This window comes from Aulonocara stuartgranti, assembly GCF_965226115.1.
Source record: "Aulonocara stuartgranti genome assembly, chromosome: 13".
Taxonomy (NCBI): Eukaryota; Metazoa; Chordata; class Actinopteri; order Cichliformes; family Cichlidae; genus Aulonocara; species Aulonocara stuartgranti.
Genome location: NC_138949.1, coordinates 5,082,982 through 5,104,671, shown reverse-complemented (window position 1 = coordinate 5,104,671; position 21,690 = coordinate 5,082,982). Strand labels below are relative to the sequence as shown.

The following is a 21,690-nucleotide window of genomic DNA, read 5'->3' as shown; positions in this document are numbered from 1 at the left end:
ATTGAACCGTTCGATACAGTGCTTTCGGTTCGGTACGCATATGTATCGAACAATACAACATTTGTAATTTATTTTATCAATTTTCCTTCTGACGATGCTGTCTGTGTTGAGCGCTCAGTGAATCTGTGTTCGACTACTCCGCCTAGGCTGCACTGTCGAGCGCAGATCCACTGAGCGCTCAACACAGCATAGTCAGAAGGAAGAGAGCAGGGCAAGCTAGCGAGACAGAAGTTAAGCTCTACTTGCAACAGGCAAATTGAACCTCATTCAGATCTGGCGTTTGGAATTATTTTGGTTTTCATGTGACGTATGACCCTGAAGGTAAGCGAGTCATGGACTAAAGTAAAACAGTATGTTGGATGTGCCATGCAATGCTCAATTACATTGGTGTGAACTAGTGTGTTAGCGCAGTTAGCTCGTTAACGTGTTTGCCGTCTAGCCCCATGCACGGAGTGATCGGCGGTAGCTCGTTAACGGAGATTTGCCGTGTTGTGGCGTTAAGGTCATTTCAACAAGATTAACCTGAAAGCACTAGTGGGAACACAACGAATATGACTGCACATTTACGCCGACATCATCCTAGTGCAAAGACAAAAACAACAAGCATGCTACTAACTTTAGCCGAGTCATTTAGACAGCTGTTAGCACATGATTCTCCTTATGCTGCTGAGAATATAGCCCAGAAGAAGCGGATAGTATAGCTTTTATTTTGGAAAGAGCTATTTCTCTGTAACAAACTCTCTTTTCCAAAGATGAGTGATTCCTCAATCAGATACAGGGCTTGCAATATCGCTAGCCCGACGTCCCGGAGCTAGCGATTTTTTCAGTCGGGCTACCAAAATCTATCTCTTCCCTGCCCGTCGGGCTATTGTAGGAAAAATATATGTCAATGCTTTTGCATTCTTTCAGAAATGTAGCTGGGTAATTATGTCATTGGCATCGGTGAGCCACTGTCAATATGTGACATATTGAAGTCGCGTTTGAATTTGTGCTTGTTTTTTTGCTTTCACTTTGCAATCGTGCGAACTGTGTATAGAGAGCGACAGCACTGATCTGTGAGTGATGATAATTTGTGCACCAATTCCTCTGACATCGTCTTATTAATCGTTAGCTTACTATGCAAACATGACAAGTGAAATCTCCCGCAGCTTAAACATGTGAGAGGTTGATCGCGCAGAGAATCGCTGAGCTTATGTGAGTGAGCGTGTAAAAGCATTTCAGTTCTGCTGAGCCAAATAAGACAGGTCAGGGTGAAGAAGTGACAGCCAAAGAAAAGCTTACCACAAAACGGAGAAGTTATGACAAATCAGACTATAAGGCAAAAAGAAAGTGCAGCTTTATGGTTTCATGGACAAAATAATTTCTGTGGCTGCAATATGATGAGCTAAATAACCAGGGCTGCACATAAGTGGTCCGCAGGTGCGCATTCGCTGTCAAAATAAAAAACACGCACAAGGGTTAGGGTTAAATTTAAAAACTGTACTTTTGAGTTAAAATATATATTTATAATTTTAATAAATGACAAATTAAAAAGGCATGAACATTTTTTTTGTATCGGAAAAATATCGAACCGTGACACCAAAGTATCGAACCGAACCGAACCGTGAATTTTGTGTATCGTTGCACCCCTAATATATACATATATATATATATATATATATATATATATATATATATATATATATATATATATATATATATATATATATATACTTTGGTGACACCAAAGTATCGTGACACCAAAGTATCGAACCGAACCAAACCGAACCGTGAATTTTGTGTATCGTTGCACCCCTAATATATACATATATATATATATATATATATATATATATATACATATATATATATATATATATATATATATATATATATATATATATATATATATATATATATACTTTGGTGTCACGGTTCGATATTTTTCCGATACAAAAAAAATGTTCATGCCTTTTTAATTTGTCATTTATTAAAATTATAAATATATATTTTAACTCAAAAGTACAGTTTTTAAATTTAACCCTAACCCTTGTGCGTGTTTTTTATTTTGACAGCGAATGCGCACCTGCGGACCACTTATGTGCAGCCCTGGTTATTTAGCTCGTCATATTGCAGCCACAGAAATTATTTTGTCCATGAAACCATAAAGCTGCACTTTCTTTTTGCCTTATAGTCTGATTTGTCATAACTTTTCCGTTTTGTGGTAAGCTTTTCTTTGGCTGTCACTTCTTCACCCTGACCTGTCTTATTTGGCTCAGCAGAACTAAAATATATATCGTGCTGCTTTTACACACGCACTCACATAAGCTCAGCAATTCTCTGTGCGATCAACCTCTCACATGTTTAAGCTTGCTGCGGGAGATTTCACTTGTCATGTTTGCATAGTAAGCTAACGATTAATAAGACGATGTCAGAGGAATTGGTGCACAAATTATCATCACTCACAGATCAGTGCTGTCGCTCTCTATACACAGTTCACGCGATTGCAAAGTGAAAGGAAAAAAACAAGCGCAAATTCAAACGTGATTTCAATATGTCACATATTGACAGTGGCTCACCAATGCCAATGACATAATTACCCAGCTACATTTCTGAAAGAATGCAAAAGCATTGACATATATTTTTCCTTCCTACAATAGCCCGACGGGCAGGGCAGAGATAGATTTTGGTAGCCCGACTGAAAAAATCGCTAGCCCCAGGACGTCGGGCTAGCGATATTGCAAGCCCTGTATCTGATTGAGGAATCACTCATCTTTGGAAAAGAGAGTTTATTACAGAGAAATGTCTCTTTCCAAAATAAAAGCTATACTATCCGCTTCTTCTGGGCTATATTCTCAGCAGCATAAGGAGAATCATGTGCTAACAGCTGTCTAAATGACTCGGCTAAAGTTAGTAGCATGCTTGTTGTTTTTGTCTTTGCACTAGGATGATGTCGGCGTAAATGTGCAGTGATATTCGTTGTGTTCCCACTAGTGCTTTCAGGTTGATCTCGTTGAAATGACCTTAACGCCACAACACGGCAAATCTCCGTTAACGAGCTACCGCCGATCGCCCCGTGCATGGGGCTAGACGGCCAACACCTTAACGAGCTAACTGCGCTAACATACTAGTTCCCACCCATGTAATTGAGCATTGCATGGCACATCCAACATACTGTTTTACTTTAGTTCATGACTCGCTTACCTTCAGGGTCATACGTCACATGAAAACCAAAATAATTCCAAACGCCAGATCTGAATGTTGCAAGGAGAGCTTAACTTCTGTCTCGCTAGCTTGCCCTGCTCTCTTCCTTCTGACTATGCTGTGTTGAGCGCTCAGTGGATCTGCGCTCGACAGTGCAGCCTAGGCGGAGTAGTCGAACGCAGATTCACTGAGCGCTCAACACAGACAGCATCGTCAGAAGGAAAGTTGATAAAATAAATTACAAATGTTGTATTGTTCGATACATATGCGTACCGAACCGAAAGCACTGTATCGAACGGTTCAATATCGATACGAATATCGTTGCACCCCTAATATATATATATATATATATATATATATATATATATATATATATATATATATATATATATATATATATATATATATATATATATATATATATATATATATATATATAGCAGCTGGATAGCGTAGTGGTTAGACTACACGCCTTTGGAACAGAGGATCGCAAGTTCGATTCCTGCCTGGGGCGTCTGTATCCAGTAAGGGTCCTAAGGCTAGACCCCCTATGCTAAGCAAGCCTACCGCAGACATGAGCGAGACAGATAAATATGAAGGCATGCCGGCTCGGACGTCGCCCGGATCAACAAGGTCCGCGTCAGGTGTTGAGGAACCAGGGCACCCTGATGAAAAGTGGGCTACTGGAACAAGAAGGCATCGGTGGGCAAGGGACGAAAACAGGGCGTTGTTGGAATGCTACTACGCAAGTAACCCCGGCGGAAGGGGCTACATGAATAGGATGAGGGACCTATGGATTCTTCGATACCCAACATCCACAATGACGGCGAAACAACTAGTAGCTCAGTGTTCCAACATTCGAAAGAAGGGACTGCTCTCACAGCTAGAGATTGACGAGGTACAACACAAATGCTACGGCAAGGAGGAGTCAGGACGCCAGGTCAGGGGGGAGATATCATCACCCCCACCCGAGATTGGGTACATAGCCCCAAGTGTGATAGGAGAAGGATCGTTGAGTGCGAGAGGAGCTGACCTGAAAAATAGGATCATGGCCAAGCTTGAAACCTGGATCCCCCGTAGCCGGTTACCAAGATTACGTGAAGTACCCTCAGAAGGTCTGCTAGATGATGTTAATGCAGCACTACGGGCAATACCTACAACCACGATTACCGACACTAACAAGCTGATCTACAATACGGCAGCAGTGATCAGTGAGATGCTTGGCTACAAGTTGAACAGCCACAAGGGGCAGTACCCTCCATGGAGAAGGAGGCTAGAGGGCAAGATCAAAGTAGCACGGAGAGAGGTTAGCCAACTAACGGAGTTGCAGAAAGGTGCGACGAATAAGGTGCCTAAGAAATACAGCAAGCTGTCCATACCTGAGGCCTTGGAAACTGCCAAGCAAAGACTCACAGCCTTGGCCAGCCGCTTGAGGAGGTACACCAGAGAGATAGAAGGCAGGAGAATAAACCAGCTGTTCTCCACAGAACCAGCAAAGGTGTACTCTCAGTGGCAAGGGAACAATAAGAGAACAGCACCACCAAGGCTGGAGACGGAGCAATACTGGAAGAGCATATGGGAGAAGGATGCAACCCATAACGGCAATGCTCAGTGGCTAGAGGATCTGAGGGCAGACCACAGCGACCTCCCTGAACAGGGTCCAGTAACCATCACAGTGGCAGATATCCAAGAAAGGGTCTCCAGTATGAAGAGTTGGACAGCACCAGGGCCTGACATGGTTCACGCCTACTGGCTGAAGAAGCTAACTGCACTCCACGAGCGTCTGGCAGCACAAATGAACCAGCTGCTAGTTAACGAGATACACCCGGAATGGCTAACTGAAGGCCGGACGGTCCTGATCCCCAAGGACCCCAAGAAGGGACCGGTCCCCTCCAACTACCGACCAATAACCTGCCTCAGTACTACATGGAAGCTCCTGTCAGGCATCATATCGGCTAAGATGAACAGGCACATGGGTCAATACATGAGCGGGACACAGAAAGGAATTGGCAAGAATACCAGAGGCGCAAAACACCAGCTACTGGTAGACAGAACAATCAGCCGAGACTGCAAGACCAGACTGACCAACCTGTGCACTGCCTGGATTGATTACAAGAAGGCCTATGACTCAATGCCCCACAGCTGGATACTGGAATGCCTAGAATTGTACAAGATCAATGGGACCCTGAGAGCCTTCATCAGGAACTCAATGGGGATGTGGCGCACAACACTAGAGGCCAACTCCAAGCCCATAGCACAAGTCACCATCAAGTGCGGGATCTACCAAGGAGATGCTCTGTCCCCACTGCTGTTCTGCATAGGCCTGAACCCCCTCAGTGAAATCATTAACAAGACTGGCTACGGATACCGACTACGGAACGGAGCAGTTGTCAGCCACCTCCTGTACATGGATGACATCAAGCTGTATGCCAAGAGTGAACGAGACATCGATTCACTGATCCACACTACCAGGCTATACAGCAATGACATTGGAATGTCGTTCGGACTGGAGAAGTGTAGTCGGATGGTAACAAAGAGAGGGAAGGTAGTCAGAACTGAGGGGATTGAACTACCAGAAGGCAACATTGCAGACATAGAGGACAGTTACAAGTACTTGGGGATCCCGCAGGCGAATGGGAACCATGAAGAGGCCGCTAGAAAAGCTGCAACCACCAAGTACCTGCAGAGGGTCAGGCAAGTCCTGAGGAGTCAGCTGAATGGTAAGAACAAGATCCGGGCCATCAACACGTACGCCCTGCCCGTGATCAGGTACCCTGCTGGGGTAATAGGCTGGCCAAAGGAGGAGATAGAAGCCACTGACATAAAGACAAGAAAGCTCCTTACCATGCATGGAGGGTTTCACCCCAAGTCCAGCACCCTGAGGCTGTACGCTAAGCGGAAGGAAGGGGGCCGGGGACTGGTGAGTGTCAGCACCACAGTCCAGGATGAGACAAGGAACATCCAAGAATACATTGGGAAGATGGCCCCAACTGACCGAGTGCTCAGTGAATACCTCAGGCAGCAGAAACCCAAGAAAGAGGAGGGAGACGAGGAACCAGCATGGAAGGACAGGCCCCTGCACGGTATGTACCACCGGCAGATAGAGGAGGTGGCTGATATCCAGAAATCCTACCAGTGGCTGGACAAAGCTGGACTGAAAGACAGCACAGAGGCACTAATCATGGCAGCACAAGAACAAGCTCTGAGCACAAGATCCATAGAGGCTGGGGTCTATCACACCAGGCAAGACCCCAGGTGCAGGCTGTGTAAAGATGCCCCAGAGACAATCCAGCACATAACAGCAGGGTGCAAGATGCTAGCAGGCAAGGCATACATGGAACGCCATAACCAAGTGGCCGGCATAGTGTACAGGAACATCTGTGCCGAGTATAACCTGGAAGTCCCGAGGTCAAAATGGGAGATGCCCCCAAGGGTGGTGGAGAATGACCGAGCTAAGATCCTGTGGGACTTCCAGATACAGACGGACAAAATGGTGGTGGCTAACCAACCGGACATAGTGGTGGTAGACAAACAGAAGAAGACGGCCGTAGTGATCGATGTAGCGGTTCCGAATGACAGCAATATCAGGAAGAAGGAACACGAGAAGCTGGAGAAATACCAAGGGCTCAGAGAAGAGCTCGAGAGGATGTGGAGGGTGAAGGTAACGGTGGTCCCCGTGGTAATCGGAGCACTAGGTGCGGTGACTCCCAAGATAGGCGAGTGGCTCCAGCAGATCCCGGGAACAACATCGGAGAGCTCTGTCCAGAAGAGCGCAGTCCTGGGAACAGCTAAGATACTGCGCAGGACCCTCAAGCTCCCAGGCCTCTGGTAGAGGACCCGAGCTTGAAGGATAAACCGCCCGCAGGGGCGTGCTGGGTGTTTTTTTTTTTATATCCCACCCAGGGACGCCAAAGAGAGGGAAGGTAGTCAGAACTGAGGGGATTGAACTACCAGAAGGCAACATTGCAGACATGGAGGACAGTTACAAGTACCTGGGGATCCTGCAGGCGAATGGGAACCATGAAGAGGCCGCTAGAAAAGCTGCAACCACCAAGTACCCGCAGAGGGTCAGGCAAGTCCTGAGGAGTCAGCTGAATGGTAGGAACAAGGTCCGGGCCATCAACACATACGCCCTGCCCGTGATCAGGTACCCTGCTGGGGTAATAGGCTGGCCAAAGGAGGAGATAGAAGCCACTGACATAAAGACAAGAAAGCTCCTTACCATGCATGGAGGGTTTCACCCCAAGTCCAGCACCCTGAGGCTGTACGCTAAGCGGAAGGAAGGGGGCCGAGGACTGGTGAGTGTCAGCACCACAGTCCAGGATGAGACAACAAACATCCAAGAATACATTGGGAAGATGGCCCCAACTGACCGAGTGCTCAGTGAATACCTCAGGCAGCAGAAACCCAAGAAAGAGGAGGGAGACGAGGAACCATCATGGAAGGACAGGCCCCTGCACGGTATGTACCACCGGCAGATAGAGGAGGTGGCTGATATCCAGAAATCCTACCAGTGGCTGGACAAAGCTGGACTGAAAGACAGCACAGAGGCACTAATCATGGCAGCACAAGAACAAGCTCTGAGTACAAGATCCATAGAGGCTGGGGTCTATCACACCAGGCAAGACCCCAGGTGCAGGCTGTGTAAAGATGCCCCAGAGACAATCCAGCACATAACAGCAGGGTGCAAGATGCTAGCAGGCAAGGCATACATGGAACGCCATAACCAGGTGGCCGGCATAGTGTACAGGAACATCTGTGCCGAGTATAACCTGGAAGTCAAAATGGGAGATGCCCCCAAGGGTGGTGGAGAATGACCGAGCTAAGATCCTGTGGGACTTCCAGATACAGACGGACAAAATGGTGGTGGCTAACCAACCGGACATAGTGGTGGTAGACAAACAGAAGAAGACGGCCGTAGTGATCGATGTAGCGGTTCCGAATGACAGCAATATCAGGAAGAAGGAACACGAGAAGCTGGAGAAATACCAAGGGCTCAGAGAAGAGCTCGAGAGGATGTGGAGGGTGAAGGTAACGGTGGTCCCCGTGGTAATCGGAGCACTAGGTGCGGTGACTCCCAAGCTAGGGGAGTGGCTCCAGCAGATCCCGGGAATAACATCGGAGATCTCTGTCCAGAAGAGCGCAGTCCTGGGAACAGCTAAGATACTGCGCAGGACCCTCAAGCTCCCAGGCCTCTGGTAGAGGACCCGAGCTTGAAGGATAAACCGCCCGCAGGGGCGTGCTGGGTGTTTTTTTTGTTTTTTGTTTTTTTTTTATATATATATATAGGCTATTAATGGAACCTATTCTCAAAGGGTCTCATTTAGGTTCATCCTGGGATAATATGGCAATGATATCAGAGCGTCTGATGAAAAAGGGGGTTACCACTGTAAGGCATTTGCTTGAACTTGTTGGTGCCAAAATGGATGATGCTGTCTCCTTGGCAAGAAGACTGGAGGTTCAATCTCTCCAGATTGTAGGCCTGATGTTGACAAAATTCAAGCGAGTGCTATCAGAAGATGATAAAAGACTTTTGAATGGAGGGGCCAATGGACTTTTCACACCTGATGAAATGGACCATTTCTTTAGATTGTGCATTAGGCCGCAGCTTAAGGGCTTTCAAAGCCCTGGTCCTTTTTTGGAGAAGGAGAAATATCCTGGACAGCACTGGATTTGGTGAATGTACAAAAGTACAAAAGATGTGTTAAGATGCTCTGAACAAAGCAAAGCTAAAAGGTAAAAATGATACACCTTGGAGAGATTATTTTAAAGTTGGTTTTGATGTGAAACCTGTATGGGGGTTTCTGTACACCATTGACTAAGAACACTGGTGATTTACAGTGACTGGTTGTTATATAGCACTTTTCACTTAAAGCATATCTAACATTCACACTCCAATGGATGCATCAGAGGGTAACATGGGGTTAATATCTTACCCAAGGATATTTGGCACGTAGACTGGTGGAGCCTGGGATCGAACCACCAACCTTCCGGCGGGTAGGTGACCCGCTCTACCACCTGAGCTACGGCCTCCCCACCCCCATGTGACCATCATTAAGCCTAAGGTTTCAGATAAGTGTCCTTTTTGTTCAATGAGAGAAACTATTTTTCATGGTTTTGGGCAGTATTTCAGATTATTGGATTTATTTTCAGTACTTTGTGGTATTTGGGATTCCTTTGGAGAATGTTTTACAACACAGTGTTTTATTTTTGGTTTCACATACGACAAAAGAAAGGAGAAAAGGGACCAATTGCTGAATTTTTTCCCGGGTCAAGCAAAGGTGGCAATTTACTTGAGTAGAAAATATAAGGTTGATAATAGACAAAATACTGATTGTGTAGAGCTTTTCAAGAGTATGTTAAGTATTATTTCAAAATGGATGAGTTGGATGTTTTTTGAAATCTTTGGGAGTATGAACTTAGTCGGTTGTCTTTAACAAATTCTGAACTTTAATTTAGGAATGTGTTGATTTGAGCTGTATTTTGCATGATTAACTATTAAGTGAATAAATGTGTTTTTAAAAATCAAATCTCTCTCTCTCTCTCTCTGGGGCGGAACTCATTGCAGATTCATGCCCTCGGCCCACGCTCCTCGGAGGAAGAAACACCTGAGCCTCATCAGTATGGCCAGCATTTAAGCCAGGGAGCGACTGCTGTTCTTCGCTGGATCCTTGTGTGACTCGCGTTGATGAAGTCATGCCTCAGCAAGTATTCTCTCGTGTCTTAGTGCTTTTGTATTGATAAGTGGTTCTCTGTGTACAGACTACCTGGACTGTTTCTCCTGTGTTTCCCGTGTGGTGAGTGTCAGAGAGAGAGACTGGTCTCGTGTGTGGTTTGTTTGAAGAGGAACGAGTGCTTTTACCCTCCGCTGGAGGATCCAAGGGGCAGCTTCAGCCTTCGCCTGTCTCTGCTGGATGGTCCATGGTACCTCTTCTGCCTCTGCTGGAGGGTCCAAGGGGCCCGTCCAGCCTTCGTCTGCCTCCACTGAAGGGTCCGAGGGCCCCTTCCGGCCATCGTCGCCTGCAGTGCCACCACCTGCAGCTTTCACAACATCGCCTGCAGCTGCTTCATCTGGTCCTTTCTCGTCTGGGCCTACCTCTTCTGGTCCTGCAGTTGCTACGCCACCGTCTGATCTATGTCCAGGGCCTCAACTTCATCGGCCACTTTCCAGGCCACAGGCTGGACGTCATCGCCATCGTGGGCGGCCTCTGGACCTGCTTAGTCGCCGCTGCTGCCTTCTGAGCAGTCGGCCCCCTGAACTGTTCTGGTTTGGACCGCTGTGCTGCTGGCCTCCTGGTCGGCCTCCTGAGTTGTTTCCACATGGCCACTGCCTTCCGCGTGGTTGGCCTCCTGAACATTTTCTCTCTGGGCTCCCGTGCTGCCATCCTCCAGGTTGGCCACCTGAACTGTGTTTTGAACGGTTCCAGTGCCATTAATAGACCTTTTGTTTTCGACGCTCTGTTCCCTGCGGTCCTGTGCCTTTTGTGAACATTTTGTTTTGGACATGAGGGCTGAGGGCAAAAACAACAAGAACAACATAAGAAAGAAAGAAAACAAAATTTAGAAACAAGCAGGGTTACAGGAGATGCCAGCTGTGCAGAGGTAAGCCTGTGAATCTGAATTTAACTCCTATATATGACCTCCTACTACAGAGTGTGATGACATCACTATGACTTCACTGGCTTTGTGCTTAGATGTGTGGTGATTGGAAGTGTCAGTGTGGTGCTGTCTGGACTGTCTAGAGACAGACTAGACTGGCTGCACCACACTGACACAGACACATCAAACCTCATCTGAGGCCAAAAACCACAAGAATAACATTTTTTTAAAAAACCAAAAAAAAACGTACCTCAGAAACATGCCGGGTTACAGGAGACGGCAGCAAAGCAGGTGCTGCGACATCTGCATGTTGCAGATGCTAACAGACTAAATAAACTGATCCGCAAGGCCATTAATGTTGTGGGGATGGAGCTGGACTCCGTTGGGGTGGTGTCAGTGAGGCGGATGTTGTCCAAGATAAAGAAAATGCTGGATAATAACTCCCACCTACTCCATGACATGCTGGCTAGCCACAGGAGCACTGTCATGATCCGGAGTTTGTGACTCCGTGTTTATGTTTTAGTAGTTATTATTATTCTGGGTTTTGTTTTCATGTTCCTATGTGTTCCCCAGTCTGTGTGAAGTTTGTGTCTTGTGTCATTGCGTGTATGTGTTTCCTGTTTTATTTTGAAGGTCTGCGTCTTATGTGAGTGTTTTCAGTTTGCCTCCCTATTACTCGACACTGTTGAATGTGTTACACTGTTTTCTTGACATGCTTTACTGCTGAATCATAAAAAGAAAGATTGTTCAGGAGACTTTGTGTCTAGGGCAGGGGAGATAAACCACATTCCATACCCCCACCTTCTGTAGAAGCAGAGGAGCAAGGAGCCGAGGTCATAACTTAGGCGCCGTAAGGGAGAAAGAATGTGAATGTTTAGGCTTTTACGACTAGGTGGGAGCCACTAGAGGCTATAAGAAGCTGAGCAACCCGCCACCATTTTGAGATTTTGCTGTGACGCTCTTCATGCATGTCTCCCCATCATGATGGCTTATGCTCATAAGTGTTGAATTGTATGGAAATAAATGATTGTTGATTGAGCATTTATACACCGAGTACTGTCCTTCCTTCAGCCCAAAGATTAAAAGAATTGGGAGATTTCAACAGTACGAACCAGGCACCATGGACCCTGCGGCACTCAATCCGTCCGAGGAGCTCCAGGATGACATCAGCTACAATGTGGAAATCCTCCTCGGGCTGTGGCTGGAGAATCCTCCATACGAGCTTTGCCGCACCGTTGAAAACAGGCTACAACGGCTCTTTTCCGGCCTGCCATGGCTTTTGAAATCGCTTCCTCTGACCATGCAGGTTTTTCTCCGGCACACACCTCACCTTCTCTCAGCCACTCCTGCCTCGCTGCCTGACTCGCCGGGTGTGATCTTGCCCGGCCCGTCAGAGCCGTCTGCGGGGAGGAAGCCCCGATCGCGCCACCGGCGCACCACCCCACAGCCGGACGTTCGGGCTTCTAATTCGCCGGCTGTGGTGAGTGAGGACTCTTTTCAGTTTTCTGACTGTGTGACTGTTCATTCAGGGGCTGTGTTCTGTGCTGCAGATGATTATGTGAACAGCGTATCACCTGCTCAGCAGCCACTCTCAGCTCAGTTAGCTGCCCCGCAGCCACTCTCTGCTCTGTCACCAGTGTCTCCAGTGCCACTTTCAGTTCAGTCTCCAGCGCCCCCAGTGTCACCTGTAGTTCAGGCTCCAGCGCCCCCAGTGTCACATGTAGTTCAGGCTCCAGCGCCCCCCAGTGTCACATGTAGTTCAGGCTCCAGCGCCTCCAGTGTCGCCTGTAGTCCAGGCCCCTGTGTCACTGTTACTCGTAGTTCAGGCTCCAGTTTCACCAGTTTCACTCCATGCAGGGAGAAAGACTTGTTTCTACTCAAGGTCCCTAGCTGATTCTGGACCCCTGAAGTTTAAGCAGCCACCTGAGAACTGCACCATGTCAGCGTTGCCTGGGCAGAGCCAGTGCTCAGTGCATTGCCAGTCGCCTTTGTGTCAGCTAGTGGCATCCATGACTGCTGGCTTAGTGATGCCTTCTGCTGGAGGGTCCGATGGACCGCTCCGACCTTTCGTCTCGTGTCTCCGCTGGAGGGTCCGAGGGACCGCTCCGGCCTTCGTCTGCAGGCTGGAAGGATCCCTTGGACCTTCCAGCCTGCAGCGCCTCCGGCTCCCACGCCGCCGCCTGCAGCGCCCCCGTCTGGTCCAGCTTCAGAGCCTTCAGCCTCGTCTGGTCCAAGCACGTTCAGAGACTGAGATTACCAAAAAGCACCACTGAACAACACAGGAAATCATTCCTGCCTGTGGCCATCTCCCTGCACAACTCCTCCATCTAATACACTGTAAACACTACAATAGTTACACCCTTTTGCACACGCTCCTTTCTACTTTTCTGTAATATTCCTGTCGATATTCTTGATATTTATTTATAATCACCTCTGTTAATCCTTGTATTTATTAGTGCTATTTTTAAACTTGTAAATCTGTAACATATTGTATCATTTAATTTGTTTAGTCTGTTATCCGAGCAACTGTAACCCACATAATTTCCTTAGGGATTAATAAAAGTATTCTGATTCTGATTAAATAGCAGCATATGCAGCATGCAATAGCATGCCAACTCAGTTTTTTGAATTTTATTTTAATAAAAACAAGATAAATCTGACAAAACTTAAAACTCTGCTTTTTTTTAAGGAAGCTCAGATGTGTGAAGCAAGGTGTTTGAGTCAGTGAGAGGCAGGCGGTTAATGAACAAACTGCTGTCCATCATGAACCAACCCATCACATCCACTCCACTCCACACTCCTTCTCCCTCAGACTAATTGAACCTCACAGCCATAAAGAAAGTTTCAGAAAATCGTTCCTACCATACTCTACCCATATGGAAAAGAGATATATATAAATCTTATAAAGTTTTTATCTGTCTTGTATGAAACTTGTATGAAAAGCATACAAGAGTGAAAACACATATAAGATCCCTTGAAAAATTATATAATGAAACTTGTATGTTTTGTATACTTACTAAAAATATATATGAAAGTAATGAGAAAGTGGCCACTTTCATGAGTAAATCATATAAGTTTTTACTATTTCTTTTCCATATGGGTATTAAGCTGTATAACAACTCTTAATTCTATGATAGGTGATTTATAATGTACATATTTATTTATTAATGCAATTTGCACTTCTCCTCTCTCTTACACAATGTCACAATCTTTCATAAGACATCTTTCATAAGACTGTGTGTGTCACACACACACACATAGTGATGACATATGCAAACACGGTTTAATTTGTGCACAAGCCTGTTTAACCACTTTCTGAAACTGCAAGGTCACAGGAATTTTAAACTCAGTAAGTTTCTGTGAAGCATTAAATTTCCTGCTCAGGTTACAGTAATGATAAGTATCTAAAAGCAACATTTCAAATATGAGTCAGCTGAGACAGGCCAGCATTACATATCTGTGATGGTGAAATGTGAATCTCCAGTTTTAGTTGACAGTTTGAAAATTAACTTATGATCAGTGGAGGGACAATCAGGTGTAAGGATCGCATCAGGAGCAAAATATGTCAGGGATGAGCTCTAAGTCTTAAGTTCAAGGATCTTTAAGGTCCTAGATGGAAAAACTAAAATAAGTCTCACTAGCTGTGCTGCTAGCATGGCTATAAAGAAAAGCTTTACTGTGGGAAAATAAAAATAAATAAATTATCAAATGTGACTGCCTGTCCACTCAAAGGCATGTTTGCACTATAGACATGTACAGTAAAATTTATCTAAGTCTGCAGAGCACACAACAACCTATTCATAATAAGAAAAGATTATTTAAAAGTACACAAACTACTTAAAAGTTTGAAAGTGTTACCCATCACATTCCAAACAAATGGGAAAAGGGTTTCTTATGTTCAATGGAAGCTGATAAAATGAAAGAAGACAAAAATATCACACACTTGTTTTGTCACAAAACATTTTCAGAGACAGCTTGTCTGTTTTGTTTCTTTTTCCACAGACAAGATAAACTGCCTGATCTGCATTGCAGCACAGCTATGTCAGCGTGTCTGATATAATCTGGTGCAATAGGGCATCGCTTTGATGTACTTTTAAGTTGCATTATTGTTTGTGGAGCTGCATTTGCACTTCCTCAGAAGACTCAGTGAAGATGGCACAGTTGGTTTTTGCACTCTTAGCTGTGTTCCTGGTGTCACTCTGCACCGGACAGGACTTTTGCCCAAAGGAAAAATGTCCTCGGTACAAAGTGGTTGAGACGCACCAGGTAGGCTTTGGAACAGTTCACATATACTATTGTTGCGTTCTTATTTCTAGTCGCTAAGTATAGTTTTTGCTTCTGTTGTGTGCAGGACTTTGAGGTGCGCTTATATGGTGCTACCGACTGGATTACCACAAAGCTCGACAGCACCAGGATCAGGGATTATTTAGCTGCAAATTCACGCCTGAAGACCTACGTCAAGAGACAGGCTGAAGCAGGTACATGAGGCACTGAAATATCACTCGAGTATGTAATTTAGTTTGTGATGGCAGTAGCTAAACTAAACATGGAACTGTATAAATAAGTAATATGTTGATCTAAGATCTAAGATGGTGTGCAGAACTTCTAAATTAGTTGAGAAATGTAAGATTAAAATCAACATAACAACAACTAGAATCTGATACCTTGTATTCCTTTAGTCTTGTGTTACCTGGTTTAATATTCAAGTTGAGCAGGTCACCTACTAATTGGAAGGTTGGTGGTTTGATCCCCATCTGCTACAGTCTGCATGCTCTCCAGGTGCATCAGTGTATGAATGTGTGTGAAAGTTAGATAGAAAAAGTGCTAGACGAATGAGGCCTAGTTGTGTAAAGTGTTTTGAGTGCTCAGATAGTGTAGAGAAGCACTATATAAGAACCAGTCCATTTACCACTCTGAGTTCTGTACAATGTTTGTTTCTTTCAGGTTTTGAGATTCCTGATGATTGCTGGCCTGTACTGGTCACTGTTACTGAAGGTGAAGGTGATCCTAAAATGTCGGTGTCGTGGTTTGTTCCTTCTGGTGGCAAAAAGGGAGAAATATATGATCCATTAGTCAAACTAGAAACTAAACCTGAAGCCACTATCTATGTAAGGTGAGCGGTGTGTCCATTTATCTTTTAAATCACTTTGATTTCTTCAGTAGATCCAAAGTTTTTCATTTTGCAGTTGTATTGTAGAATATAACTGCAAATTTGTGCAAAATTGTGAAGTTCTAAATGAACAAAATCAGTCATTATGACAGAAAAGAGAATTAAAAGAGAGCAGCTAACACACAAGTCTAAATCTCACAGGGAAAGATGACTCAATTTTGAGTTGAGTGAGAACCAGGAAACCTGTGACCCCTGTTTCAATCCAAAGGGGTCAATGCGGACATCGTGGAGGACTATAAATACCTTGAAATACACAGAGACAATAAACTGGACTGGGTTAAAAACACCACTGCACTCTACAGAAAGGGCCACGGTCGTCTCTATTTTCGGAGGCAGCTGAGTTCTTTTAACATCTGTCGGACAATGCTCAGGATTTTCTATGAGTCTGTTGTGGACAGCAGTGTTGGTCAAGTTACTTGAAAAAAGTAATTACTACCTAACTACTAATTACTTCTCCAAGAATGTAATCCCGTTACTTTACTGATTCAGTTCTATTTTTTTTCTGCATAATCCATCATATAAAATTGAATCAAATGAAAAAGTCTCTTTTTAAAAATTGTTTTATTAGATTTAATCTTTTGACTTTATGCACATTGCATTAAGCAAAAATTAAATTACATGCAACAGTCTTTGATTTGAAGAAATGTGTCTAACATTCAAATCTATTTTCTGCATATTTCAGCATATAAAACTGCAAAAAAATAAATAAAATTAAAGATTCAGCGGTTTCACATTCCCGTGGCAGCGTGCTAGGTATTCACTCAGATTTGAAGTTTTTTCGCTGTAGAAAGAAGTTTTCTTCCCACGCAGAGTGTACAGCGCACACTGTACAACAGAAGAGCCACCTCCACGGGACAAGACTCAGCGGTCCATCTGCATCTAAAGGACAAAGGTCACTCTTTCGAGGATGCCAATGTTCACATTTTGGACAGAGAAGACAGGTTTGAAAGAGGAGTGAAAAAAGCCATCTATGTCCAGTGTGAACGACCATCTTTGAACACAGGCGGCGGTTTACGACACCAACTGTCTGCCATCTATAATCCAGTTCTGAGATCCCTTCCCAGACGCCTTAACGCCCACTCACATCCTGGGCCATCTGACCTCAGGAAATCACATGATAGGGGCTAGGTTTCACAATGAGCTCATCCGACACCCTGGCTGATAGTGACCTAAACCCATTTTCACACCTTGGCTTGTGTGATTAGGTAGAGGATCATTATTAGGGGGTCCATTGTCCCCCTTGGGTCTTACATCTTGGACTCTCCACCATTTGACCCTAGAACTGAAGAAGCTTCTCGGATGAGAGGTGAAACGTCTTCAAGCAACTGAAAGAAGTCCAGACGCTTTTCTTTCTAAACTCCTTAGACTACGGTGACCTGGATGACTGAGAACCTTCACAGAGACAGCCCGCACTAATGTTTTTGTCACTTTTTACGTAATGAAACTGGAAGTAATGTCAGTACTTCCATGCTTTAAACTCTGCATGGCCGTACCCTCTTCTGCACTATTATCCATTGTTGAGCTACACACATCCCACACTGTAAGTATGCACAAATGACTTAATTCTAGGGCTGCACGATTTTGCATAAAATGAGAATCACGATTTTTTGGCTTAGAATTGAGATCACGATTCTCTCACGATTTTCTTTTCCAGTATAAATATTTATTGCACTTATTAACTGCACATCAACTTCGTAACAGTTGAGACTGAACATAAAAACAATAAACAAACATAAAAACAACAAATGTCTCACGTTTTGTGGTTGCCGCAAAATGTTGTACTGCTTGAAATTCCGCCTCCACCGTTGCTCGACACTGTGTGTATAGAGCAGGTAGTGCAACAATAGAAAAATAGTTGCGGGACGGCACTGTGTAGCATTTGTCTAGGGTGTTGATCATTTTCCTAAATCCCTCGTTTTGCACAGTGTTGGTGGGAGCCATATCCTTGGTCAGGTGATAAGTAATAGCCTCTGTAATTTCTTTGTGCCTGCGGGAGTTCGACGGGTATAGGGAAGCGCTGTATAAGGTTCCCGTTATTGATGTTTGGGTGGTTGACTGGGACGGATTTTCTCCTGTTACTTTCTCGTCATCCCTGACGTGCTCGCCGTTGTTTTTTCCCTGCTAATTTTAGCATCACACGGCACAGCTTCTGCATCACGTGGTATAAGGCTCCGCCCTTGTCATTTGTTGAGCAGGAAGAGTGAGCGCTTGTTTTCATGCAGATTACGTCCCGGATCAAAATGCGGTACAATCGTCATCGTCTTTTTTTTTTTTTTTTTTTTTTTTAATGGTTGTCATTTGAAAACGAGATCACACATAAGTATGAATCGAGATCGCGATTTTCTAACGATTAATCGTGCAGCCCTACTTAATTCTGCAACATAATAAAATATAAAGCAACATATAACTGAGCATTTGCTTTAACTTGCTGAATGTTTGTCTGCTGGCAACAGAATGCTTACACAAACAAACCCAGGATAGTAAGTGCAGCAATGTTACTTTGACAATAGCAAATCATAGCTAATACATATATAGAGAGAATAATGTGCATAATGTGCATAAAGTCAATACTTCTGGACAAGTGCTCATCCACTTGTCACAGGTGGCCAGTGCCATCCTCTATTCTGTTGCATGTTGCATGCTGGGGCAGCAGGTTGAGGGTCGCAGATCCAACAGATTCAATATACTGATCTGCATGGCCAGTAATGGTGTGGGGATTGAGCTGGACTGGCTTAAGGTGGTGTTAGTGAGACGGATGTTGTCCAAGATAAGGACAATCACTCCCACACACACCATGACATGCTGGGCAGTCAGAGGAGCACTGTAATGCATGTAAAAAGACAAACTGGCCTGCCTTGCAGGTTGAATGTTATGCAGCACACCCACATAGTTCATGTGGGTGTGCTGCATAACATTAGACGTTACACTGTGATTATCTTATTAAACAGGAGGACTTAGTCCAGAGCTCAGTTCATCAGGAGTCTGTGATCATGGCACAGGTAATGTTTGCACTCTTCGCACTTTTTCTGGTTTCAGTCTGCACAGGACAGGACTTTTGTGTGGGAAAGTGTCCCCACTACAAAGTACTCGAGGCCTACCCGGTAAGTTTTTGGAACAATTCAGATACAGAATTTGTGTCATCTTCATTATAATGGTTCTTTAACATTTGTGCTTCTTTTGCATGCAGGACTTTGAGGTGCGCTTATATGACACTTCCACCTGGATTACTACCAAGATTGACAGCTCCCAGTCCAGTGATGTCCTCGCTGCAAATTCACGGCTGAAGGATTATGCCAAGAAGCAAACTGAAGCAGGTATACGAGGAACTGAAAGTGCAAGTGTGTGATGTAGTTTGTTTTGTAATGTTGATGTTTCTTTTCAAACACAGTAATCCAAGAGATTAGTTGTTTCAAACTAGTTCTTCATAAGAAGAGTTGTTTGATTTTTATTCAAAACTGAAAGAAAGAAGAAAAAGGGGAGCTCAAATCTAAAATTTGTAACTTAAACACATTTGTACTGTTTTATTGTCCATATTAAAGAAATACTTGATATAGCATGGAGTCATTTTTCTTATTAAAAAATGTATTGAATTTAAAAAAAATATTTAAAGACTATAAAATTTCATAAATCACTGACTTATTTCAGAGATGTTTTAGCTCTGAATTTCTGCAGCCCCACACATTTTCAGTAAAATGCACCTTCAAGCATGTTTTTCTTTCTTTTTCTCTTTCAGGTTTTGAGATCTCTAGTGACACTTGGCCTGCACTGGTCAAGGTCACAGATGGTAAAGGTGATCCTGAATTTGCCTTGTCCTGGTTTATTCCTCCTGGTACCACAACACCTGAAAATTCTGATCCCTTGGTCCAACTGGAAAGTAAACCTGAAGCCACTGTGTATGTCAGGTGAGAAACAAGTCCATTTATCTAGTTTTTCCCCAGAAAACCAAGAAAGACTTTAATTCAGCAGTTATTTTGTAAATCTGTAAACATGTTACCACCTAACAAATACTGAAAAGGGAGGAACATTAATTTTGGACTAAGCTTCACCAGATTCCAATTTGGGGGTCAGAAAGAGAATTAACTATGAAGTTTCACATACATAATATGCAAAATTACTTACAGAGTAAACTTCAATGATAGCAAGTTTTTAAAAGCATTAAAAGGAGGGCAAAGCCTAAATCTCTTTAGTCTTTGGCCAACCTGAAAGATATCTAGAATTCTGCTTTGTTGTCTGCTCTAAGGGTTTTCGGTGGCGCTCCAAGCATCCAGAGTGGCCAAGAAAATGCAAAGAAGCTTCGTGAGGCCTTGATTACAGCTGGGAAAACCTTTGATCATGACACTTACAATGGAGCTGGATATGAATCATTTTTCTCTCTTACTCACCACAATGAAATTTGGATCTACGCTGCCTGACAACAGCAGACATCGTGAGCTGAACAAAATCTTTTCATCATGTAATCAAAGTGGGTTTTTCCATAGACATCATTTACTGTTTCACTTGCAGTAAAAAATCATGCACTGTATTTTTTGGGGGGCATCCGTAGATTTTTTGTTCTACACATCTCCACAGGGGTTTACTTTTTTAAGTGTGTGTTTTGTGTCTTTTTCTATTTCTTTACTGTTTGCAAAAGCCCTTGTTTTTAATTTCATGCATTGGTAGAATGTTCCTTACATGAGTCAGCCCTGGAGGAACTTTCCTGCAGGTCTCCAATTACACAGAAATGCATTTAGACTTGTTTGTGCAAAAGCTGAACATACCTCCAGGGTTATTGTTTCTGGGCTACGTCCTGACATACTGGTTTATCTGCATGTAAATAAAGATTGCTCGCAAATGATAACACTTGACTACCTTAAGAAACTAAAAGATCCTCCCATTCCAAAAACATTACCCTTTCTGTTTGTTTGGATGCATAATTACATGAAACTGCTACAGTCACAGAAACATGGCTAACTACAACTGAAATAAAAAAGCCATCTACTTTGTAATAAAAAGAATTTGTAGGATCTGAGCCTGTTTGTTTGTCCTTGTTTTATATTTTGAAAAACAAAAATAAATTATATATTTTTTAAAAAGCCATCTACATAGCTACACCTGAAGATTGCTAACATCTACCTTCAAAGAAGAATAGCTAACAACGCATAATCCACAGAAAGACAGCGCAGTAGGCTAGAGCAGATTTTCCAGTGAGCAACATGGGCATATGCCCATGCCCACAGTTCATTACATTTTTAACTAGCTCCCACAGTAATATATTAAATACCAGGCAAAGTAAATCCCACAGATATGGAGACCAACTCTCTCTTCAGGGTGTTTTGTTGCTTTAATTAATTTATTATTAACAACAATATAAAATTATGCACAAAAGGAATTACTAAAAAAAAAAAAAAGTGGCTTTATTTATATATGTTTATATATAAATATATACGGTTGCCCCTAGAGACAAAGCATGTACAAACTCCAAAAAGCACGTACAAATTCCAAAGCATGTACAAACTCCAAAACACATTTCTAGCATTAATTGGACTTCCAAAACAGAGCTACCCTAGATCACTTAAATTACACAATTGAAAGCATATGTGTATTGTTTGTGTATTTACACACAAGCACTCATAGATATATTCAAATAATTAAAAAAAAAAAAAAAGTTCATTTACCCGTCACTACCACACACCAAATCCGGTCGTTGGTACTTCCTGGCTTGTGTAGCCACTAGGTAACAAAAAGCTCAACACTGCCCC

General features: G+C 43.7%; 2 protein-coding genes across 5 annotated transcripts; both read left to right on the top strand.

The window, feature by feature from the left end:
- Positions 1–506: 506 nt before the first annotated feature.
- On the top strand, positions 507–20,960 carry soul2 (heme-binding protein soul2). 2 transcript variants are annotated; one of them, XM_082558155.1, is made up of 5 exons: positions 507–1,419; positions 14,785–15,048; positions 15,134–15,260; positions 15,727–15,895; positions 20,193–20,960. In XM_082558155.1, exons 2-5 carry the CDS (start codon positions 14,935–14,937, stop codon positions 20,362–20,364), a joined length of 582 nt encoding a protein of 193 aa, XP_082414281.1. In that variant the 5' UTR covers positions 507–1,419; positions 14,785–14,934; the 3' UTR covers positions 20,365–20,960. The 2 variants fall into 2 exon arrangements, with proteins under 2 accessions (XP_082414281.1, XP_082414280.1); XM_082558154.1 differs by lacking the exons at positions 507–1,419; positions 14,785–15,048; positions 15,134–15,260; positions 15,727–15,895 and adding exons at positions 18,901–19,053; positions 19,140–19,266; positions 19,686–19,854.
- LOC309720994 (uncharacterized protein) lies at positions 7,088–11,729 on the top strand. Of its 3 annotated transcripts, none has more exons than XM_082558301.1 (3): positions 7,088–8,919; positions 9,125–9,248; positions 9,752–11,729. In XM_082558301.1, the coding sequence occupies exon 1, from the start codon at positions 7,155–7,157 to the stop codon at positions 7,998–8,000; it is 846 nt and encodes a 281-aa protein (XP_082414427.1). In that variant the 5' UTR covers positions 7,088–7,154; the 3' UTR covers positions 8,001–8,919; positions 9,125–9,248; positions 9,752–11,729. The 3 variants fall into 3 exon arrangements, with proteins under 3 accessions (XP_082414427.1, XP_082414428.1, XP_082414426.1); XM_082558302.1 differs by having other exon boundaries at positions 9,125–9,891; positions 9,986–11,729; XM_082558300.1 differs by having other exon boundaries at positions 9,125–11,729.
- Positions 20,961–21,690: the final 730 nt, after the last annotated feature.

What these genes read in the sequence shown, in the direction of transcription:
- LOC309720994 (XM_082558301.1), top strand. Translation starts at nt 7,155, where the DNA reads ATGGAGGACAGTTACAAGTACCTGGGGATCCTGCAGGCGAATGGGAAC.
- soul2 (XM_082558155.1), top strand. Translation starts at nt 14,935, where the DNA reads ATGGCACAGTTGGTTTTTGCACTCTTAGCTGTGTTCCTGGTGTCACTC. An exon ending in AAGTGGTTGAGACGCACCAG is followed by an intron (nt 15,049 to 15,133) that starts GTAGGCTTTGGA and finishes TGTTGTGTGCAG; the next exon opens with GACTTTGAGGTGCGCTTATA. An exon ending in CAAGAGACAGGCTGAAGCAG is followed by an intron (nt 15,261 to 15,726) that starts GTACATGAGGCA and finishes TGTTTCTTTCAG; the next exon opens with GTTTTGAGATTCCTGATGAT.